Source organism: Ovis canadensis, chromosome 12 (assembly GCF_042477335.2).
Source record: "Ovis canadensis isolate MfBH-ARS-UI-01 breed Bighorn chromosome 12, ARS-UI_OviCan_v2, whole genome shotgun sequence".
Taxonomy (NCBI): domain Eukaryota; kingdom Metazoa; phylum Chordata; class Mammalia; order Artiodactyla; family Bovidae; genus Ovis; species Ovis canadensis.
In genome coordinates, this window is record NC_091256.1 from 62694574 (window position 1) to 62718193 (window position 23620).

At 46.7% G+C, this 23620-nt stretch overlaps 1 protein-coding gene across 8 annotated transcripts in view; it reads right to left on the reverse strand.

The window, feature by feature from the left end:
* The window catches only part of FHAD1 (forkhead associated phosphopeptide binding domain 1), a 163845-nt gene that overhangs the window by 59198 nt on the left and 81027 nt on the right, over positions 1–23620 (reverse strand). For 6 of the 8 annotated variants that reach the window (XM_069545935.1, XM_069545931.1, XM_069545932.1 and 3 more), the window contains exons 8-14: positions 22053–22183; positions 20045–20134; positions 18916–19020; positions 14748–14855; positions 11104–11187; positions 10187–10339; positions 8250–8445 (exon numbers count right to left, since the gene is read on the reverse strand). In XM_069545935.1, coding sequence (XP_069402036.1) covers positions 8250–8445; positions 10187–10339; positions 11104–11187; positions 14748–14855; positions 18916–19020; positions 20045–20134; positions 22053–22183 — 867 coding nt within the window. The remainder of the gene's footprint in view (positions 1–8249; positions 8446–10186; positions 10340–11103; positions 11188–14747; positions 14856–18915; positions 19021–20044; positions 20135–22052; positions 22184–23620) is intronic. The other 2 variants (XM_069545933.1, XM_069545930.1) reach the window with 1 other exon arrangement.

Consider the following 23620-nt stretch of genomic DNA (forward strand, 5'->3'; position numbering starts at 1 on the left):
TTCCTCAGTGATACCATTCACCCCCACGGCTTTAATCACCATCCATCCCACACAGTGACCAAGTGCCCACCCTGTGGCACGTGTTCTTCTGGGTTTGGGGGCCACATCACTGACATTCATTTCCAGGCCAGATATCCAGGGTGACAGCTGCATCCTTGGCACCTCATCTTGGATGTCTCCAGGCAACTCTATCTTCCCCCTCAAATCTGGTCCTCATGTCGCATTGCTTACTGTGGAGTTTAGTGAAGGAACCAAATCTGTACTTTTACACAAGCCAGAAGCATGGAGATTCTGCAACCCCCTTTCTCTCTGTGGTTTCTCTTGTTGTTGTTGTTTAGTCACTCAGCTGTGTCCAATTCTTTTGCAGCCCTGTGGACTGTAGTATGCCAGGCTCCTCTGTCCACGGGATTTTCCGGGCAAGAATACTGGAGTGGGTTGCCATTTCCTTCTCCAGGGGATCTTTCCAGCCCAGGGATTGAACGCAGGTCTCTTGCATTGGCAGGTGGATTCTTTACCACTGAGCCACCAGGGAAGCCCCTATCTCTTTTCTAACCATATCTAATTCCATTCATCTCTTAAATGCCCCTGGAATCTTCTCTCTATCTCCATCCCCATCTCTGCCATAGCAAGGGTCACCATCCTGTCTTATAACAGCCTTCTAGCTGCACTCCAGGGTTCAGTGCTGGCCACCTTCCTGGACAGTTTCCATTCATAGCCGAGATGACTGTGTCCAAATGCAAGCCGGTTCCATCGGTTCCTTACTTAAAACCTTTTATGGACTTCTCTCTGCTCCCAGGCCAAAGCAGAGCTTCCTACCAGAGACCTGCAAGCCCCTGGGCTCCCCATGGTACAGCCCCTGCTGATCTCTTTCATTGGTCCTTCTCTGCCCGACTCCTGCCCCCATTTTTTAGCCCTTCCTTGTGTTCTCCTTGTTTCCTGTGATACCACCATGCTGCTGTCTTCATCCAGAATGCCCCCACCCTCCCTTGTTTGGCAAATAACTCCTATACATCCTGCAGAGGCCCTGACCTCCCTGTCCAAGTCAGAGCCCTGTACTTCTCCTTCAAAGCAATTGTCCCCATTAAAGTTTTACATGTGAGTGATTTTTTGGTAACTGCCCATCCTATCCTATCACAAGATGTGCTGATCTTCTTCTGCAAGATCTCCAACATTAAAACTCACTGCTGAATAACCATCGACAGGAGAATGTTGGATCCCATCAAAAAAAGATACCTCACGTCCAAGTGCAAAGGAGAAGCCCAGCAAGATGGTAGGATGGGTGAAATCGTGTTAAGAATCAAACCCCATACTTGCCAGAGACATTTGGAAGGCTCAAACAAAACCTTGTGTGCACCAGGAAACCCCACAGAGACTGAGCCAGATCTGCCTTTGAGTGTTTGAGTGTCTCCTGCAGGGTAAGGGTCAGCAGTGGCCTGCCACAGGGGGAGGGGCTCTGGGTACAGCAGACCTGGGTATGTCATAAGCCCTCTTGGAGGAGGTTGCCATTAACTCCACCATAGAGCCGCCAGACTTACACAGGACTGGGGAAACAGACTCTCGGAGGGCACAAACAAAATCTTGTGTGCACCAGGACTCAGGAGAAAGGAGCAGTGACTCCACAAGATACTGACCCAGACTTTCCTGTGAGTGTCCAGGAGTCTCCAGCAGAGGCATAGGTCGGCGGCGACCTGTGGCAGGGTTGGGGGTGTTGAGTGCAGTAGTGCATGCAGAGGACCTTGCAAGGAGGTCGCCATTATCTTCATTACCTCCACCATAGTTAGACTGCAGGTCAAACAATAGGGAGGGGACACAGCCCCATCCACCCAGAGAAAGTTGGATTAAAGATTTACTGAGCATGGCCCCACCCATCAAAACAAGACCCAGTTTCCCCTTCAGTCTGTCTCTCCCATCAGGAAGCTTCCATAAGCCTCTTATCCTTATCCATCAGAAGGCAGACAGAATGAAAACCACAATCACAAAAAATAATCAAACTGATCATATGGACCACAGCCTTGTCTAACTCAGTGAAACTATGAGCCAAGACAGAATGAAAACCACAATCACAAAAAATAATCAAACTGATCATATGGACCACAGCCTTGTCTAACTCAGTGAAACTATGAGCCATGCCGTGTAGGGCCATCCAAGATGGACAGGTCATGGTGGAGAGTTCTGACAAAACATGGTCCACTGGAGAAGAGAATGGCAAACCACTTCAGTATCATTGCCTTGAGAACCCCATGAACAGTATGAAAAGGCAAAAAGATAGGACACTGAAAGCTGAACTCCCCAGGTCAATAGGTGCCCAATATGTTACTGGAGAAGAGTGGAGAAACAATTCCAGAAAGAATGAAGAGATGGAGCCAAAGCAAAAACAGCACCCAGTTGTGGATGTGACTGGTGATGGAAGTAAAGTCCGAAGCTGTAAAGAACAATATTGCATAGGAACCTGGAATGTTAGGTCCATGAATCAAGGTAAATTAGAAGTGGTCAAACAGGAGATGGCAAGAGTGAACATCGACATTTTAGGAATCAGTGAACTAAAATGGACCGGAATGGGTGAATTTAACTCAGATGACTATTATATCTACTACTGTGGGAAAGAATCCCTTAGAAGAAATGGAGTAGCCCTTGTAATCAACAAAAAAGTCCAAAATGCAGTTCTTGGGTGTAATCTCAAAAATGACAGAATGATCTCTGTTCATTTCCAAGGCAAACCATTCACTATCACAGTAATCCAAGTCTATGCCCCGACCAGTAATGGTGAAGAAGCTGAAACTGAATGGGTTCTATGAAGACCTACAAGACTTTCTAGAACTAACACCCAAAAAAGATGTCCTATTCATTATAGGGGACTGGAATGCAAAAGTAGGAAGTCAAGAGATACCTGGAGTAACAGGCAAGTTTGGCCTTGGAGTACAAAACGAAGCAGGGTCAAGGCTAACAGAATTTGCCAAGAGAACACACGGTCATAGCAAACACCCTCTTCTAACAACATAAGAGAAGACTTTACACATGGACATCACCAGGTGGTCAATACTGAAATCAGATTGATTATATCCTTTGCAGCCAAAGATGAAGAAGCTCTGAACAGTCAACAAAAACAAGACTGGGAGCTGACTGTGGCTCAGATCATGAAATCCTTGTTGCCAAATTCAGACTTAAATTGAAGAAAGGAGGGAAAACCACTAGACCATTCAGGTATGACATAAATCAAATCCCTTACGATTATACAGTGGAAGTGAAAAATAGATTTAAGGGATTAGATCTGATAGAGTACCTGAAGAACTATGGATGGAGGTTTCTGACATTGTACAGAAGGCAGTGGTCAAGACCATCCCCAAGAAAAAGAAATGCAAAAAGGCAAAATGGTTGTATGAGGAGGACTTACAAACAGTTGAGAAAAGAAGAGGAGTGAAAGGCAAATGAGAAAAGGATAGATATACCCATTTGAATTCAGAGTTCCAAAGTATAGCACAGAGATATAAGAAAGTCTTCCTCAGTGATCAATGCAAAGAAATAGAGGAAAACATAGAATGGGAAAGACTAGAGATCTCTTCAAGAAAATTAAAGATACTAAGGGAACATTTCATGCAAAGATGGGGACAATAAAGGACAGAAATGGTATCAACCTAACAGAAGCAAAAGATATTAAGAAGAGGTAGCAAGAATACACAGAACTGTACAAAAGAGATCTTTATGACTCATAATCATGATGGTGTGATCACTAGACTAGAGCCAGACATCCTGGAAAGTGAAATCAATTGGGCCTCAGGAGGCATCACTATGAACAAAGCTAGTGGAGGTGATGGAATTCCAGTTGAGCTATTTCAAATCCTAAAAGATGATGCTGTGAAAGTGCTGTACTCAATATGCCAGGAAATTTGGAAAACTCAGCAGTGGCCACAGGACTGGAAAAGGTCAGTTTTCAATCCAACCCCCAAAGAAGGGCAATGTCAAAGAATATTCAAACTGTGGTACAATTGTACTCATCTCACATGCTAGCAAAGTAATGCTCAAAATTCTCCAAGCCAGGCTTCAACAGTACGTGAATGAACTTACAGATATTCAAGCTGGATTTAGACAAGGCAGAGGAACCAGATATCAAATTGCCAACATACGCTGGATCATCAAAAAAGAGAGAGAGTTCCAGAATCACATCTACTTCTGCTTTATTGACTATGCCAAAGCCTTTGACTGTGTGGATCACAACAAACTGGAAAATTCTTCAAGAGATGGGAATACCAGGCCACCTTACCAGCCTCCTGAGAAATCTGTATGGAGGTCAAGAAGCAACTATTAGAACTGTACATGGAACAACAGACTGGTTCCAAATTGGGAAAGGAGTACGTTAAGGCTGTATATTGTCACCCTGCTTATTTAACTTACATGCAGAGTACATCATGTGAAATGCTAGGCTGTATGAAGCTCAAGCTGAAATCAAGATTGCCGGGAGAAATATCACTAACCTCACATATGCAGATGACACCATCCTATGGCAGAAAGTGAAGAGGAACTAAAGAGCCTCTTGATGAAAGTGAAAGAGGAGAGTGAAAAAGCTGGCTTAAAACTCAACATTCACAAAACAAAGGTCATGGCATCTGGTCCTATCACTTCATGGCAAATAGATGGGGAAACAATGGAAACAGTGACAAACTTTATTTTTTTGGGCTCCAAAATCACTGCAGATGATGACTGCAACCATGAAATTAAAAGATGCTTGCTCCTTGGAAGAAAAGCTATGACGAACCTGGACAGCATATTCAAAAACAGAGACATTACTTTGCCAACAAAGGTCCATTTAGTCAGGGCTATGGTTGTTCCCATGGTCATGTATGGATGTAAGAGTTGGACCATAAAGAAAGCTGAGTGCCAAAGAATTGATGGTTTTGAATTGTGGTGTTGGAGAAAACTCTTGAAAGTCTTTTGGACTGCAAGGAGATCCAACCAGTCCTTCCTAAAGGAAATCAGTCCTGAATATTCATTGGAAGGACTGACGCTGAAGATGAAGCTCCAATACTTTGGCCCCCTGATGCAAAGAACTGACTCATTTGAAAAGACCCTGATGCTGGGAAAGATTGAAGGTGGGAGGAGAAGGGGATGGCAGAGGATGAGATGATTGGATGGTATCACTGACTGGATGGACATGAGTTTGAGTAAGCTCCGGGAGTTGGTGATGGGACAGGGAAGCCTGGCATGCTGCAGTCCATGGGGTTGCAAAGAGTTGGACATGACTGGTAACTGAACTGAAGATCTTATCCTTTCCTGAGACCATAAAATCTACAAGGGCTGGGACAGAGCCTGTTGTCTCAGCAATATTTTATTATGAAAGAGTTCAGATTCACAGTAAAGAAGGAGGAGTTTTATAGCCAAGATCTAGATTCAACCTGTTTTTGGCCCCATTATATCTCTGCCCGGCATGGTGCCTGCTATCTAGTAGACCTGTAATAAATCTTTGCTGAGTGAAAGTGGTTCATATCCTTCCACATCTTAGATGATAAAGACAAGGTGAACAATATTTATGCCAGCATCATTTCTGTGTGTAAAAAATTGGAAACAACTTAAATGCCCAAGATAGAGAATTGGCTAAATAAATTATGGTACATCCTACATAGTGGGGTTCCTCATCATCAGTGACAGCAATGATGCATGTATTGACATGGAAGGGTGTTCCTGATGTACTGTTAGGAACAAAACTAAAGAAATCTGGGTATGACATTATTTTTTTGTAAAGTTAATAAATCAATAAACATTTACAGATAGAACCTACTCTATGATAGGTACTATTTTTAAATACTTTAGATATATTAATGCATTTTCACTGCAGATGGCTATTACAGCCATGAAATTAAAAGACGCTTACCCCTTGGAAGGAAAGTTATGACCAACCTAGATAGCATACTCAAAAGCAGAGACATTACTTTGCCAACAAAGGTCCATCTAGTCAAGGCTATGGTTTTTCCTGTGGTCATGTATGGATGTGAGAGTTGGACTGTGAAGAAAGCTGAGCACCAAAGAATTGATGCTTTTGAACTGTGGTGTTGGAGAAGACTCTTGAGAGTCCCTTGAACTGTAAGGAGAAATCCAACCAGTCCATTCTAAAAGAGATCGGTCCTGGGTATTCTTTGGAAGGAATGATGCTAAAGCTGAAACTCCAGTACTTTGGCCACCTCATGCGAAGAGCTGACTCACTGGAAAAGACTCTGATGCTGGGAAGGATTGTGGGCAGGAGGAAAAGGGGACGACAGAAGATGAGATGGCTGGATGGCATCACCGACTCGATGGACGTGAGTCTGAGTGAACTCTGGGAGTTGGTGATGGACAGGGAGGCCTGGTGTGCTGCGATTCATGGGATTGCAAAGAGTTGGACATGACTGAGGGACTGAACTGAACTAAACTGAACTGAATCCTCACAAGAATCCTATGGAGTGAGTATACCCTATTATCCCCATTTTACAGATAAAGAAACTGAGGCACAGAGAGGGGAATAACTTGCCTGGACTCACATAGCTCTTTCCATGGGAAAATGCCTTGGAAGTTACACAAAGAATATGACAGTGTTGACAATATCAAATACAGGCAAGGATGTGAGGCAACAGGAACTCACTCATTGTTGGTGGGAATGCAAAATACAGTCACTTTGGAAGACAGCTTTGTGGGTTCATTAAAAACTAAATGTACTCTAACCACATGATCCAGCAACTACAACCTTGGTATTTCCTCAAAGGAGTTGCAAACACGCCCACACACAAACCTGCACATTGATGTTTATGGCAGCTTTATTCATAACTGCCCAAACTTGGAAACAACCAGGGTATCCTTCAGTAGGTGAACAGATAATGGAACATTGCTCAGTGCTTAGTCACTCAGTCAACCTCTTGGACTGCAACCTGCCACGCTCTTCTGTCTATGGAATTTTCCAGGTAAGAATACTGGAGTGGAGTGGGTTGCCATTTCCTACTCCAGGGGATCTTCCTGACCCTAGGATCAAACCCTTGTTTCCTACATCTCCTGCATTGGCAACAGGGTTCTTTACCACTGTGCTACGTGGGAAGCAATGGAATATTATTTGGCACTAAAAAAAGAGCTGTCAAGCCATGAAAAGACTTAGAGGAAACTTAAATGCATATTACTAAGTAAAAGAAACTGATCTGAAAAGTTGTATGATTCCAACTATATGATATCTTAGAAAAGGCAAAAAACCATGGTGACAATAAAAAAGATGTGTGGTTGCCAGGGACTGGAGGTCAGGGAGGAAGCACAGAGGATTTTCAGGGCAATGAGACTATTCCATATATTATATTGGTAGCTACATGTTATCACACATTTGTCCAAGCCCAAATCCATAGAATGTGCAAGAGTAAACCCCACACAACACTGCAGATCAACTACACTCCTCCAGTAAAATTAAAATGAAAAAGAGTGAACCCCAAAGTAAACCTGATCGCTCCCCTGATAGCTCAGTTAGTTAAGAATCCACCTGCAATGCAGGAGACCCAGGTTCTATTCCTGGGTGGGGAAGATCCGTTGGAGAAGGAATAGGCTACCCACTCCAGTATTCTTGGGTTTCCCTTATGGCTCAGCTGGTAAAGAATCCCCCCTGCCTCCCCACAATGTGGGAGACCTAGGTTCAATCCCTGGGTTGGGAAGATCCCCTGGAGAAGGGAAAGGCTACCAACTTCAGCATGCTGGCCTGGAAAATTCCATGGACTGTATAGTCCATGGGGTCACAAAGAGTTGGACACGACTGAGCAACTTTCACTTTTCTTTCCAATGTAAACCATGGGCTTCGGGTGATTACGATGTGTCCATGTAGGTTCATCAGCTGCAACAGTTGTACCTCTCTGGTGCTGATGTTGATAACTGGGGGTCTGTGCATGAGTGGCAATGGAGGGTACCTCGGAAATCTCCATTATCATCCTCTCAATTTTGCTGTGAAGCCAAAACTGCTCTAAAAACAGTGTATTTTTATATATATGTGGTAACTTCTAAGAGAGAAGATTTGGCATAATTTTGCTTCTTCCTATTGCCTCTGTCACATCTCATTTTTCTCCAGCAGTCATGTCTCACTTGTGTATACTCTTTTCCTGGAACATCACTTCTCAAGTGGTGAAGCGGAGTTAAGTCTGGAGAAGGGAACGCTTGGCCGCACACCCAACAAGAAGCCTCCCTCAACAGATGTCCCATCGCGATCAGATTTGACGCGACATTTCAGTCATGCAACTACAGGAGAAGAGGGCTGCCGTTACCTTTGTTGGAGCTGGAGAACTGGATGCCCACGTCTTGCAGAAGGTGCTCTGTCTCCTCCAGCCAGGACAGTGACAGGCGTAGGATGTCCAGTGACACCTTCTGGAGCCCTGAGACAGGTGGGCTCACCTGCAGGTGCTGCAGGAAGCTGACCTCCTTCCTCAGGTCGTTGCTGCAGCACGACGTCTTCATGCAAGCCTGGAAACAGATGAGGTCGTGAGGAGCCAGTGCACCGTTGCCAGAAATAGCACCCGGCCGCCGTGACCTGCAGAGAGTGGTGTTCTTGACGTGTTCTTGAAGCAGGAAGAACCCTGGGTGCCCTGGGATGGCCCACTTCTAGTTGCTTTTTAGGGGGTGAGTGGGACGAGGGGGCAGCTTTTATTTCGTGTGTACTTTAGTTGGGACTTTTGATGGTCAAATAGACCCCATGTTTACAGACTTAGAGAATGAATTTATGGTTGCTGGGAGGACAGCAACCCCTTATGGAGGGAAGGGATAGTTAGGGAGTTGGGGATGCTATGTACACACTGCTATATTTAAAATGGATAGCCAACAAGCATCTACTGTACAGCACATGGAACTCTCTCAAAGTTATGTGGCAGCCTGGATGGGAGGGGAGTTTGGGGGAGAATGGATGCATGTATATGGATGGCTGAGTCCCTTCGGTGTTCACCTGAAACTACCACAACATGGTGTGTTAATCGGCTATCAAAGTGAAAGTTGCTCAGCCGTGTCCAACTCTTTGCAACCCCATGGACTATACAGTCCATGGAATTCCCCAGGCCAGAATACTGGAGTGGGAAGCCTTTCCCTTCTCCAGTGGATTATCCCAACCCAGGGATCCAACCCAGGTCTCCCACATTCCAGGCGGATTCTTTATGAGCTAAGCCACAAGGGAAGCCCAAGATATAATCGGCTATACCCCAATATAAAATAAAAGCCAAAACAAGGGATTTCCGTGGTGGTCCAGTGGTGAAAACTCCGTGTTTCCAATACTAGATCCCATGTGCCACAACTAAAAAATCTCATATGCAGCAATGAAGATTGAAGGTCCCACATGCTGCAAATAATATCTGGTGCAGCCAATAAACAAAATTAAAGGAAAAAAAAAAGAGAAAGGAAGAGATCCCGTGTTTAGGCACAGGCAATTCCAAAGCCAAATTGCCAAGGACGATTTGGCTGAAACGAGAACCAAAGTTGGCTACAAAATTCCTGCTGAGATCAACACATAAGCTGGTCAGAAAGTCCAATTTCCTGGCTTGAAAAAGTGCTGACAAGCCAACATTCACAGACTCCCCAAATAGCAGCTGCTTATTTCCAGAGAAAGCAGAAGCAGCTGCCTGCTCTGATAAAGCTGGTTTTCCGGGTGGGGGCTGGGAGGTGGGCGGGGGGGTGGTCGGTCAGAACCAGTCTTGTCTCCTCCAGAGTCAAAGGCGACTAGGGTAGGGGCAGCCTTTCCATTGCTGGGACAAAAGAGAAAAACGCAAATAAAGAGCAGGATGTTTTCTTGGTTTCTCTGGAAATAACCCAGGGCTATTTTGAGGGCAAGAGGAGAAGGAGGCGACAGAGGATTAGATGGTTGGATGGCATCACTGACTTAACGGACATGAATTTGAACAAACTTCAGGAGACGGTGAAGGACAGCGAAGTCTGGGGTGCTGCAGTCCACTGGGTCGCAAAGAGCCAGACACGACTGAGTGACGGAACAACATTTCTTCCCCTGAGGTCCAGGGGCCTCCCAAAGGGGAGTGTCGGGCAGCTTTTTCTTGGCCACACCAATTTCACCTGGGAGGCAGTTTTTGAGGTCCTTTGTTTTCTACCTCAAACAAATTTCTCCAGCAAGAGAGAAGGTGGGCAGAAAAGCAGAACCGGACGATTTGCTGAACAAGGAGCACAACGTGAGCCATGGGGGGCACGGGTGAGAAGTGGAGGAGGGCACCTGGCAACTGTCTAAGGCCTTCTTCAGCTTCTCAACGCTGTCTGCGACCTCCTCCTGTCTGCAGAGGCCGAGCTGGGTCTCCTTCTGCAGGGTCCACTTTTTCTGCTGAAAGTTGATGTTGTCCTCAGTGACCTGGGTGATCTTCTCTATTAACTAATGGGAAAAAGACAAAAAAAAAAAAAAAAAAAAGATTGACGTTGCAGGGTGGCTCTGGCGGGAGGGGCTCTGGGTTGGGGGAGGGCATGGGCTTGAGCTCCCATCTCTGCAGGGTTGGGGAGGGAGGTCCTGGCATGTTTGGGTGATGGCTCTGGAGGGAATGTCGGCTCTGTCACCAGGGCTTGTTTCCCAGGATCAGAGATGATTTTTAAGAGCCAAAGGCTTGTCATGTGGCCCTGTGTGTGTTCTAGATTCTTCAGAACTCTGGGAGTGATTCATCATGCTGAGCCTGATGCTGTGGTGCCCGAAAGAGAAGGCTAGGCTATCCGAGAGCAGTCCATGGTGTGAATTTTTCACCCGCTTGCCGACACAGGGTTGGAGGGGACAAACGGAAGAATACCAAGTCAGTCCTTACAGCCAAAGGCACATCCTTGCTGCCGGCTGCCCTCTTCAGGAGAAGCGAGCCAGGACGCCTGCTCTACAGCGAGGCTCTTTCCTCGTGGGACTAACGGAGGTGGACCATGCAGGCCTGGAGACCAGACATAGGCCTGGGTGGTTCCATTTGATTTTCACAGAAACACTTCAAGGGAGTTTAACTGGCTTTTACTCTAAAAGCCAGGAAATCCCAGAATATCAAAACAAATCTTCATGGTGTAGCGACAGTGTGAAAAATATGCGCCACCAACAAAAAACAGAAACATATGTTCCCAGTGTCTGGAGTCCCGGGTCCCCGAGGAAGAAAGGGGGGAAGAGAGACGAACCTGCTGATCGGAGACGGGCTTGTCCTGGAACGGCTTCGCTCGTCCGTAGGTGGCCTTGATGACCTGACTTCTGAAATGCTCCAGCTGCAGCACAAAGAAAGGGAAGTTGATGGAATGAGTGGTGCAGCTGCAGCCGCAAGGCTTGAGGAGGCACTTCCACTGCTGGGTCTGGGAGAAATCCGTTAGAAGGCTCTGCACACCATGAATGGTCACTATGGTTGGGGCTTCCCAGGTGGTGCTAGTGGTAAAGAATCCGCCTGCCAATGCACGAGCCACAAGAGATGCGGGTACGACTCCTGGGTCGGGAAGATCCCTTGGAGTAGGAAACGGCAACCCAAACTAGTATTCTTGCCTGAAAAATTGCACGGATGGGGGAGCCTGCAGGCTATATTCCATGGGGTTGCAAAAAGTTGGTCACGACCAAGTGACTAAGCACGCACGCAAACAGATTATTAACACCTTCACCTCTCACCGGAAGGGGAAGTGCCCACACAAGAGAGGGGGACAGTAGGTTTTAATGACTTTTCAGGCATGCCCGCCTAACCCAGCCGATGCACGTGGGCAGCTCACATACGTCTCAGGCCCTCAGAAGAGCCACTCACTGCCAATTATCCAGTGGGAAGTCTGGGGCTGGGAGTGCTCTTCCATAATTGGTACGCTGGCACCAGGCTGTGAGATAAATATTGAGACTGTCAGCCTGAGTAAACTGTGTAATCAGCCAGGGTGCCCGGGGAGAGAAGGAGGAGCAGCCTGCTGCCATTTTGTGCCTTAGGCCTCGTGTCCTGAAGATGATGCCTGCTGTATTCCCCTCAGGGTCCCCGGAGCCTGGCACCCAGCAGGCACTCAATAAGTGTTCATCAAATGCTTGTAACAGAAACAACTGACTTGGCAGGTGTTCAAAGTCCTCACCTTCAGTTCGGCCAGCTTTTATTGACTATCTCCCTGGTTCTGGTGTCTTCAGATTACGGTTGATGAAAGAATACAGTTACATTAGAATCAGGGCTTCTAGAATGACAAGTTCAAGGTGTCCCAGGTTCATGAGAGGCCTGAGAGGCAAACAAGCCCAACCCTCTCTGGAAGTTTACCAACATGATGGCCCTTGGCTCGGGTTTTGGGCTCACGGGCAAAACGTGGTCATGAAAGACTCTAGAATAGAGCCTTGAAGGACCATAACAGCTGGGGAATCAACGTGAATGTCAACAAGTCCAAGACACAGGAGTCTGCTGCACACCAGGAGTTCTGAAAAGCCAAGGAGAGGAATTATGACTCTCCTAAAGACAGCTCTGCAGTCAGCTTGCCGGGAGCCAGCTGGGTGATCTGAGGGATTCCGGGCCGTCTGTTGGTTGCATGACCAAGGGGAGGGTCCTAACTTGCCCGAGGAAGAGGTTATGTAGGCAAGGCCCCATGGGTGATGGCCCGCATCACCACCAGAGGCACCCTGTGGGACTGCTGTGAGTGGAGGGACAGGTCCTGCTGGACAACGGGAGTCTGTCCTGGAGTCACTTGCCTGGGGAAAGGCATGACCTCAGGCAGGGAGCTGGCTGTGGACAAGAGGGTGACGTGGGAATGCCAGGGCAGCACAGAGAGGCCTCCTCCTTACTCTTTCGAGTCCTGGAGGAATCTCTGTGTCTTCCTGAATGAGCTCTGGCTGGAGGCATGACCAGGCTCCTGGCAAGTGGCACAGATCATGCCCTCAAGGTGGGTGTGTGCTGGGGGTGCAGAGTGCTGGCAGGGGCAGGGGTAGCCGAGGTGCACCAAGGGAAGCCCAGAGCCGCGGGCTCTCTCCCTTGGTAAGGGGTCGGTGCCCTGAAGGAGAGAGGACACCGGGGGTGACGGTGTGGATGGTTGTTGAAGAGGCTTTCATACCTGCACTATCGTCATCATTTAACCTGTGGGTGCTTCTGGAGCTCAGCGTGGGGGACAATGCCCGGTCATACTGTTGGTTCAGGCTTGGATGCCACCACATGGAAGGGCTTTGGGAGCTGGGCTGGGTGGGCTGGAGTGCTCCTTTAAGGACTGCGGTTCTTAACCCTTCTGGGTAGTTTACAGACCCTTCTGAGAATCCAGTGAGTGACAAGGTGGACTCATCCGCCCAGAAAAAGAAAAGCACAAACACACATACATGCAAATTGTTCTTGTCCTCCTGGGGCCATGGTTGCCAGGGGAGGGGTGCCTTGTGGAGGGGTCCAGGGTGGGCTGCCCTGGGTAGGCCACCTTCCACAGGGGCAGTGCCCCATCCTGGGATCTCGTCTGCCCTCCCTTAGTTTTTTCTGAGGCCTTGTTTGCATGTTCTGGCCATCATGTCTGTGCCACATGTAAGAGGAAGGGCTGCTGGGCCATCTTGGGTCAGAGCCTGGGAGATGGCACCCCCAGACCTGCTGAGTCTGAGCCTGCTCCCCACCTCGCCAGTTTCCATTTGGCATGAACTGTGATAGTCTGGGTTCTATTATTAATTCTACTATACAGTTCAGTTCAGTCACTCAGTCGTGTCCAGCTCTTTGCAACCTCATGGACTGCAGCAGGCTTCCCTGTCCATCACCAACTCCCGGAGCTTACTCGAACTCATGTCCATCAAGTCGGTGATGCCATCCAACCATCTCATCCTCTGTTGTCCCCTTCTCCTCCTGCCTTCAATCTTTCTCAGCATCAGGGCCTTTTCCAATGAGTCAGTTCTTTGCATCAGGTGGCCAAAGTATTGGAGTTTCAGCGTCAGCATCAGTACTTCCAATGAATATTCAGGACTGATTTCCTTTAGGATGGACTGGCTGGATCTCCTTGTAGTCCAAGGGACTCTCAAGAGTCTTCTCCAACACCACAGTTCAAAAGCATCAATTCTTCGGCGCTCAGCTTTCTTCACAGTCCAATTCTCACATCCATACATGACCACTGGAAAAACCATAGCCTTGACTAGACGGACCTTTGCTGGCAAAGTGATGTCTCTGCTTTTCAATATGCTATCTAGGTTGGTCATAACTTTCCTTCCAAGGAGTAAGCGTCTTTTAATTTCATGGCTGCAGTCACCATCTGCAGTGATTTTGGAGCCCCCCCAAGATATTACTAATACTTCATTAAGAAAAGTGGCGGGACTTCCCTAGTGGTTCAGGGGTTAAGACTCTGTGCTTCTACTTCAGGGGACACGGGTTTGATCACTGGTTGGAGGACTAAGATCCTCCGAGCCATGTGGCTTGGCCAAACAAAACAGAACAAAACAAAAACAAACAGAAAAGTGGCCTCCCCTGTGGAAACTGACTAGAGCGTCTGTTTGGAGGCCCAGAGGAAGAAAGATCGCTGTAAATGTCAAGACAAAGAAACGTGAAGGAGAAAGTGCTAGAAACACCACTGTGGTTGAAAGCCTCAAACCCTCCCTAAGAGGGACCCGCACCACTGGTTTACCGGGGTGGGCCTTGACCTGGGACTCGCTGCTTGGTCAGGGTCTCAGGTGATGGCAAACACCAGTGTGGGCAGCTTCCCAGCAGGAAAAGCCTTTTTAGTGACATCCCCTGGGACTTGGGAGCCCTATCCCCTGGGATAAGTGGGTGAAATTAAACCAGGCCATCCTCCTCCTCACTCATCCCTGCCGGCCGCTTGGGCGCAGGGCTCTGTGGAGAGCAGTGGGCCATGAAGGGGCTTGGCAGCACGCCTACCTGACCTACTGCCCTTTCCAAATTGGCTTTAATGAGGTTTTCTCTGTTCCCCATTTCTTGCAGCTGAAGCAATTTCCTTCTGGAATCCTCCTGAAGCTTCTCTTCAACCTGAAAGGATGATGAAAGCATGGGCTTGCTGCTAATGTGATCATCACGCCCTCTGGGGGAACTCTTCTTGGGGGGGGGGTGCTAATGGCAGTGGGGGAGTCCTCGAGGGGTAGGGACAGCTGCGGCCCCATGGCAGGGGTCATGGGCATACACAGGGTGGAGATAAACTCACAGGGAGATACCCCTTAAGGGAAGGGGCTGAGCTCTGCACCCTGGGCTCAACTATGTCCTATCACAGACTCCAATCCCAGCTCAGTCCCTAGCAAGATGTGTGACCCTGGGAAAGTGATTTCACGGCTCCGTGACTCAATGTTCTCATCTGTCAAATGGGGACAGAGTACCTGTACTGCAGCACAGAGTTATTGTGGGAATTCAAAATATTTGGAATAGTGCTTACAGGTCTGAGTGTGGTAAATATTGGTGTGACCTATAAAAGGTGGGTGGGGAATTTCCTGGTGGTCCAGTAGCTAAGTCTCCTTGCTCTCAATGGAGGGCACCCAGGTTTGATCCCTGGTCAGGGAACTAGATCCCACATGCCGCAGTGAAGATAGAGGATACCACGTGCAGCAATTAAGATCCTGTGCAACCAAATAAATACACATATTTTTTAAAAAAGTGAAGGGGAATATCTGCCATGCAGCCTCCTTCTAAGACTCCACGAAAGGTCCTTGGTCAGTGTTATTATTGGGTTTATCATCATAATTATTTGTCATTACCACTTTGAGCACACCCACTGGTGGAAACCTCTCTAGAGGCTTGCTCGGTAACGTCTATTAAGAATCGCAGCCTGCAAAAGAAGGTGTTTGAAGTGCAGAAGCTTGCTTGTTTAATCCTCCCTTGCTTGGGTAACGGGGCAAGCTGAGGTGAGCTTGAGAGTGCTTGATGCTACCATCTGCTGGCAAGTGTGGGCCTTGCAGCTGCTCATTTCAGGGACACATCTAATCATTTCAGGGACATACCTACTGAGCCCAGGGCTCTGGCACCAACAGGAAACCAGGCAAACGCTCATAAATAAGTGGAGAGACTTCGTGCTGAAACAAATCCCATGGGCCGTGTTGATTAGGGATCTGACAAGGGGGATCACAGAGATGTAGTAAAAGACTCAGAGGAACTCTTTGGAGCTTTCCTCTGAGCAGAGCAGTACAGTGGGAGAGCGACCACCCGGCTCTGGCACCTTGGGAAAGCCACCTCTCTGGGGCCTTAGTTTCCTTCCAGATCTAAACATGCTCTGACTTGTATTTCAGCTGCATTTCCATACACCACAGAAGCCAAGTCCAACCCTGGACTCTGCCCTTATCTGTGTTCTCCACGAACAGCCCCCCATTCCCACTCCTGAGCTTCAGGCAACTTCAGGGGCTGCCCTGCTCCCTCCGTCACACCTGGAGCTCTCCACGTCTGTCCTCCCATCCCTCTCAGGTGACATGCTGGGCTGTGGCAACTGGCCACCTCACCTCTAGTTTAGCGCCTTGAGGTACTGTGAGGGTTAGTCAGCTGTAGGGCAGCTCTGACCTACAAAACTTTCTACAACGATACAGATGCTCTGAATCTGTATCATCTAATACAGCAGCCACAAACCACATCTGGTGATCCAGTGCTCGAAACGGGCTGGTGTGATCGAGGAAATGAATTTCAAAGTGTATTTAATTTTGATTAATATCAGTGTAAACAGTAGCACATGGCTGTTGGCTATACAATAGTGATTGGAGTCAGACCAACCTGGAGTCAGCCAAAACTATGTGACTGGGCTAGTTACATTGCTAGTTAACAAGCAGTCTTGACTTTCTCATCTGTAAAATGGGGAGAATGATCTCTAGGTCATGGCGCTGTTGTGAAGAGGGAAAAGAGATGAAATGTTTGGTGGTAATGCCCAGCCCATGAGAAACTGCAGCTATCATCTGCACCATTATTAGCTGTGAATGTCACATATTAGTTCTCTGTTTGGAAGCCCTGGTAGCGCCCCACTGCCCGTGTGCAATAGAGCCTGAGTGCCAGAACTAGTGCAAAACACCAAGCCAGGGATTCAAGAAGCCCTGATGGGCTCTGAACAAGGCAAAGAAAAATGGATCCGCTCCGAGATAAATCATAATACAACTGCTGGAAATCCAGGGAAAAGAAAATCTTTTGCAAAGGTGCAACAATAAGGCTTACAGATGACTTCTAAATAGAAATAACCGGAGCCAAAAGACAGCAGGGACATACCTAATGCTGTTTCTAATGTGCCAAAAGAAAAGAACTGCCACTGTAGAATTCAATAGGCAGTCAAATGTGTTTTAAGATTGAAGGTTAAATATACATTTCAAGATAGACACACAGACACATCTGAGACTGTCATCAGCAGAGCCACAGTGAAGGAAAACACTAAAGGGTATTCTTCAGAGACAAGGAAAATGAATGCAGATGGATGATCAGAGACGCAGAAAAGACAAGCAGCAGTAACAGTAACGTGTGCATATGATACTGACTATACAAAAATGCCAATAATATCTTCAGGGGTTTTATTAATAACTATAGAGAGGAGTTTAGAAAATGACAGCAATGACTTACAAATCTGGAGGGGTTAAGTGAAGTCAGGGTGTTCTAAATTCACTGCATTGTCAAGGAGAAGGGCATAATTATCAACTAATACTACATCTTGGTAAGTTAAGAATGTACATTGTAAGTACTTCTGTGGTGGTCCAGTGGCTAAGACTCTGCGCTCCCAATGCCAGGGGCCTGGGTTCAATTCCTAGTCAGGGAACTAGATTCCACAGGCCACAATGAAGAGTTTGTATGCTGCAACTGAAGATCGAACGTGCCACAGTGACGATTCCCAACTAAAACCCAGCCCAGCCAAAGAAATGTTAATTAATTAAAAAAGAATGCACATTGTAATCTTTAGGATGACCACTAAGAGAGCAATGGAAGAATGAAAAACTTAATTAATGTGAGATCTTTGCTAGCCAAGGATAAAATGCTATTGTCTTACTATTATTAAAAGGATAGTAAAAAACTGAAATGTTTCCAAGCTAATAGAGGAGAAAGGTGGAATGACAGAAAACCGTCAACTCAGAAGGAGGCAAGAAAGGAGAGAAAAAGCAATATAGTTACAGATAGTACAACTGGCACTGAGCAAGAGAGTAGATTTAAATCCCAGTGTATGAGTAATTAGATAAGATAAACGGGCTGAAAGTAAAAGACTGTCAAACTGGATTTTGTAAAAATGATATGCTATTTGGACGCTATATGTCTAAAACTTAAAAACTGACAGAGAGGACTTCCCTGGTGGTCCAGTGGTTAAGAATCCACCTGCCAAAGCAGAGGACACGGGTTTGGTTCCTGGTCCTGGGAAAGTCCACATGCCATGGGGCAACTAAGCCCATGAGCCACAACTACGGAGCCCTTGCACCCCAAAGCCCATGCTCCACAGCAAGAAGCCACTGAAATGAGAAGCCGGTGCACCGCAGCTAGAGAGTAGTCCCTGCTCACCATATCTAGAGAAAGCCTGTGTGCAGTAATGAAGACCCAGCACAGCCAAAAATAAACACATAAATAAAATTTAAAACAATTAACAGAGGAAGTATGAAAAAAATATGCTACGGAAACCCTAACCAACAGCAAGCCAGTGATGGTGCTAAATGACAAAGATGATGTTAAGGGGAAAACACTACTAGAGATGAAAAGAGACATTAAAAAAAAAGGGACATTTTATGATGATCAAAAGTCTTGTTCTACTGGAAACATTAGAATTCTAAATTTATATGCACATAGTAATACAACCTCACAATATATAAAGCAAAATTTGTCAATATTAAAAGAAGAAACACACAAATCTACAATCATGATGAGATTAAAAAAAAAAAAACATTCCCAATGACTGATAGAACACAAAGACACGCACACACACAAATCAATAAGAGTATTTAAGTTGGAACAACATCATTGACAAGCTTGATTTAATGGATCAATTCTTTCCTGGGTAATTTCATGATTGAAGGCAGTGGGTCGTGGTTACACACGGGAACTTTGGAGTCTGGCAGACCCAGCCTGGAGCGGTTGCCAAGGCGACCCATCCCTGCCATACCTTGCTCTTTTCCCGAAGCGTCTTAGAGATCAGGCTCTGCTCCGTACTGCTCCTCTTCAACTCCTCCCTGAGCTTTCTCACTTCTTTCTCCATGCCGTGGATTTGCTAAGAAAGTTTCAACAACAGGGAAGTCAACTTCGACCTCATCTGGTTTGTTAAGGTGGAACCTAGCCTAAGATCAGGTTAATTCTTTCCCTTGGGAGATGTTTCTACATCTTTAAAACAAAGTAGGGTTTTTTTCAACAGATGCATTGAAAGCACAGGGTGAGGGAAACTTTGAGTTTCTTTTGAAGATCAGCATGGATTCTGGATTAAACAGTACAAGGGACACATTTACTCATTAGATTCTCCTTCCTTGGAATATATTTTGAGTTCAGTCTAAATAGGGTTTATTTGGAAGACACCATGGGCAGAGCTTGGAAGAAAAGAACAATGAGCTTTTTCTTTTTGTTCCCATTTGAGACAGAGACTAGCAGTGCCCCTGAGAGAAGAAAATGGCCTCAACAGATGGAAACGATATACTTAGTGATGTTCTTGAGGATTCGACTGGCACGGAGGGTGAACATTCACATTTAGTGCTCATCTTTTCATTGTATTAATTTTTATATTCACCTTCCATACAAAGCCAATGATATGTCTGCTTTTTATTTTGTTTTTATGAACTGATGTAAAACTGAATGTATCGATAGTTAAGTAACAATACTTGAGGAGTTTCATGTCCATAACAGTGCCCATGGCTGTGATAAAACTTGTGACGGTAGCTCATGAAAGTTTGGGCATCACAAGTCCAGGGGTAGGGACCATGGTGAATTTCTAGCAGCATCTAGTGGCCACCTGGCCACCTTCTGTCCCGGTCTCCAGCCCAACTCTAGCCCAGCTCCAGGGGCAACCTGATGAGGGGCCTAGAGCCAACTGTCCATGAAACCCTAGGAGAGTATGTTTTCCAAGGTTTTCTACCTGTCTTTTTGAGGCAAGCAAATCAAAGAATTATGTTAATTACATTAACAAACAAACACCCATAAAGCCCCAGAGTTTGCACTAGCTAAGGGGCCAAGGAACCCCTCCAAAGCCCTGTAGGTCAAAGTCTAGGCTTTCTGTGGACACCCAGGGGTGAGGAGGTTCAACGCACGGTTTTGTAGAGTTTTAATTCTTTCTCTTGGGCTTCCAGGTTCTCCTTCTGGGTATCTTCCTTCTTTAACTCTTCTTTCAGCACTGAGCACTGGGGAGAAAAATAACAAGGTCACATGGGCTTGACTGGGGGCCCTAAGTCCCTATGTGCGTGCCCAAGGTTGTCTTCTGCTGTTTAACTCAATCACACCCTGCATTCTGAGAGGCCAGACTGTCTGTGTGATGGAAGCACGGGCATCCTGTGGTTGTTCCTGGTTCACCCCTCTTGTGAGTTCTGACAAATAAAGCATCTAAATTACCCTTCAAAAGCCAGCAAACTGCACCACACAGGGAGTCCAGACTCGTAGTCTGGGTACTTAGGGTGGAGGAATTGAGCTGTTTTCACTCAGAGAGCATCGAGAGTGGTGAGGGAGGGCCAGTGGGTTTGGGTCGATCTTAGTGCTTTTGTGCAGGTTCATCTCAAAGACACAACTGCCCTGTTGGTCACAAAGGGGTAAATGGAGCTGCCTTTTCCGAGGGCATTTTGGCAACAGACATTAAGAGCATAAGGATGGATGTGTCTTCTTTTGACCCAGAAATTCCCACTTTGGACATGTACCCTAAGGACAATGATTAGAGAAATCAGTGAATCTGTAGCTTCAAGGATGTTCTCCATAGAACTGTCAGTAACAGTGGAAAAAAAAAAACACAAGTGTTGTTTATGACAGGAGATGACTTTATAACACTGTGTACATCCAGGAGAAAGTGTGTGGCTTTTAAGACCAATGATAAGAGCGTTGATCTATTAGCATGGGAAAGTCATTGTGTTTATGATTTTTAAAAATATACATAGTGTAAATTCACTGTAAAATAACTGACTGATTGATTTCCAGGTAATATATAGAAACAAGACTGGAAGAACCCAGAGGAAAAGTGACCTCACTCTAAGGTCAATAAGGAAGGGGAAACGGGGACATAATCAAACAGATGCACTGTGGGAGGTGGAAGAGCCAAGCAGGGGCTGTCTTTGCATATTCCTTCTACTAAGCACCAGCTCTGCAACCCCTCCCTGTCCCCAACACACACACACACACACACACACACACACACACACAGAGTCCTCTCACCTAAAACAGCGAGTGCACATGCCTAGGAGGGCACTCTGCTTGTCAGAAACAAAGGCAGAGGCATTGGCCGGGTGGCTGACTGAGGCAGAGGCAGAGGAGCAGGGCTAAAACCAGGCTCTCATGTCTTGGAAAACGATTTTGTCATTCCCATTTCGCAGATGGGGTAATAAAGGCCAAATAAGTTACAGTAAGAGAAAGCTCTGGGATTGGACCCAGGTCTGTGACTCCAAAGCTCCTGCCTTTTGCCGGTTCCATATTCGGTGTAGTACTGCGCACCAGGTACTACGTATCAGGCCTTTTCCTTGGAACCTCAGGATGTTTCCATCCCACACCCGTGCAGCCCTGGCTAATCCATCAGACAGCTGCTGGGAATCCCTGAGTTACGACCTGAGATGAAAGCTATGAGGTTTTACCCTGACTGGCAGAAACAGATGCATCATACAAATACTGAGAAATCTTATCCTATAGAGTCAGGATTCTAAAGTTGGCATGGAAGGCAAGATTTGCAAATAAAGTTCCATTTAAAAAACTCTTCACTTGCCTACCAAGTCTAGGTAAGAAATGAGAGTTTGTGTGTTTGCATCTGGATCTTCAAACGTTGTGATTTGAAGGCAATTATGAGAACCAGTGGTGCTGGGACTGCGATGGAGCCCTGTGGGTTGTCCTTGCTCACAGAGAGATTTTATTCTGTTTTACATTAAGCTGTGCAGTAGCAATATATCCTAATAAGTGTGTTTGTTCCTGGGGTTTATTTATCATAGGGGTTAAAAAATATTTGCTGCATTTGAAAATGTATTATGCTCTTCTGAGCCACATACTGTACTTTAAAAGCTGCTGAGAAGTTGACTTCTCTGCAGATATGTGACTGCACTGTGTCTGCTTTGGTGATGACCTGACACTCACTCTGGAGTTGAGGGCTTCAAGCTGGTGGTCCTTTTCTCTGTTCTCACTTTTTAGTTGATTCACCTCCTGTTTTAGTTGTTGAACTTGCTCATCCTTTGCTAACATATCCTTTTGCAAAGATGACACCATCTCTGCAAAACAAAAGCAAAAACTCACAGGTCAAAAGGGCAGGGAGGACTCCTGGCATCACCACGGCTGTTAGCCAAGTTTCAGACAAGAACCTCCAAGCCCAGGGCCGGCGTTCCTAGAGCTGCGGAGGTTGTTGCCAAAGAATCCCAGAGCAAGAACAGGAATGAGACCAGAGACCATGGAACGTGGTTTGAGGCTTCAGGGAGAATGAGGGGCAGTCAGCGAGCACCAGGGGGACGAGAAGCCTTTGGGGGCCCCTGGTGGGCACAGGCTGGGCAGAGCCGATAGGCGAGGCCATGCCCAGGGCTTGAGCAGCAAAGGCCCAGCACAGGTGAAGTCCAGGAATTCTTCTCCAGAGCCCAGGAGACAGACTTGCGGCAGAGCAGACTGCTGGACACTCTTGGTGGGGCAGCTAGCTTCACACTTACATGAGTTTGGCCCTGTCCTAACCCCTTATTGGCTTGGCGGTCTTGGACAAGTTATTTCACCTCCCACTGCATGTCCTGCACAGAGTTATTGTAAGGGTCAAGTGAGATGGTCTGTCCTAAGAACATAAAGTGACTAACTTATATTTGTCGCTGCTGTTCAGCCGCTAAATCGTGTCTGACTCTTTGCGACCTCATGGACTGCAGCATGCCAGGCTTCTCTGACCTCCACCATCTCCTGGAGATTGCTCAAACTCATGTCCATTGAGTCGGTGATACCAACCAATCATCTCATCCTCTGTCACCCCCCTACATGGTACTCACTATGTTTCACGACAGCCAGTTTCCAGCATGGCCCCCATGCCCTGTCTCCTGGAATTCATGCCCTTGTGCGGCCCCTCCCACCCTGAATAGGGCTGACATGGGTAACCAACGTGATGCTGTGGAAATGATGCAATGTGACCTCCCAGGCTGGGTCATTAAAGACACTGCGGCTTCCTCTTTGCTCTCTCTTGCATCACTCACTCTGGGGGAAGCCACCCCCTGTGTTGTGAAGACACTCAAGGAGACCTCGGGAGAAGTACGTGTGATGAGAGGCTGAGGCCTCCAGCCAACAGCCACATGAGCAGCAACTCTGAAAGGGGTTCCTCCTGCTTCCAGTAAGGCTTTAGATGACATGACTGATGCCCCAGACGACATCTTGACTGCAATTCAAGAGAACTAAGTTACACACCCCTCCATCCCAAATTCCTGTACTGCAGAAACTGGGTGAGATAATAAATATCAGCTGTTGTTTTATCTGTTACATTTTGGGATAACTTGCTATATAGCAATAGATAACTATTCTGTTATTGAATTATCACTTTGGGGAAAAGTGGAAAGTGAAAGTGAAAGTTGCTCACTTTCCAAGCTGGTGGAAGATTTGACTTCCAGTGGACCTGGAGCCTCATTATATGCTCACTGTAACGCAATAGCTGAGTGACACACCCACCAGCAACAGAGGATGAGATCGTT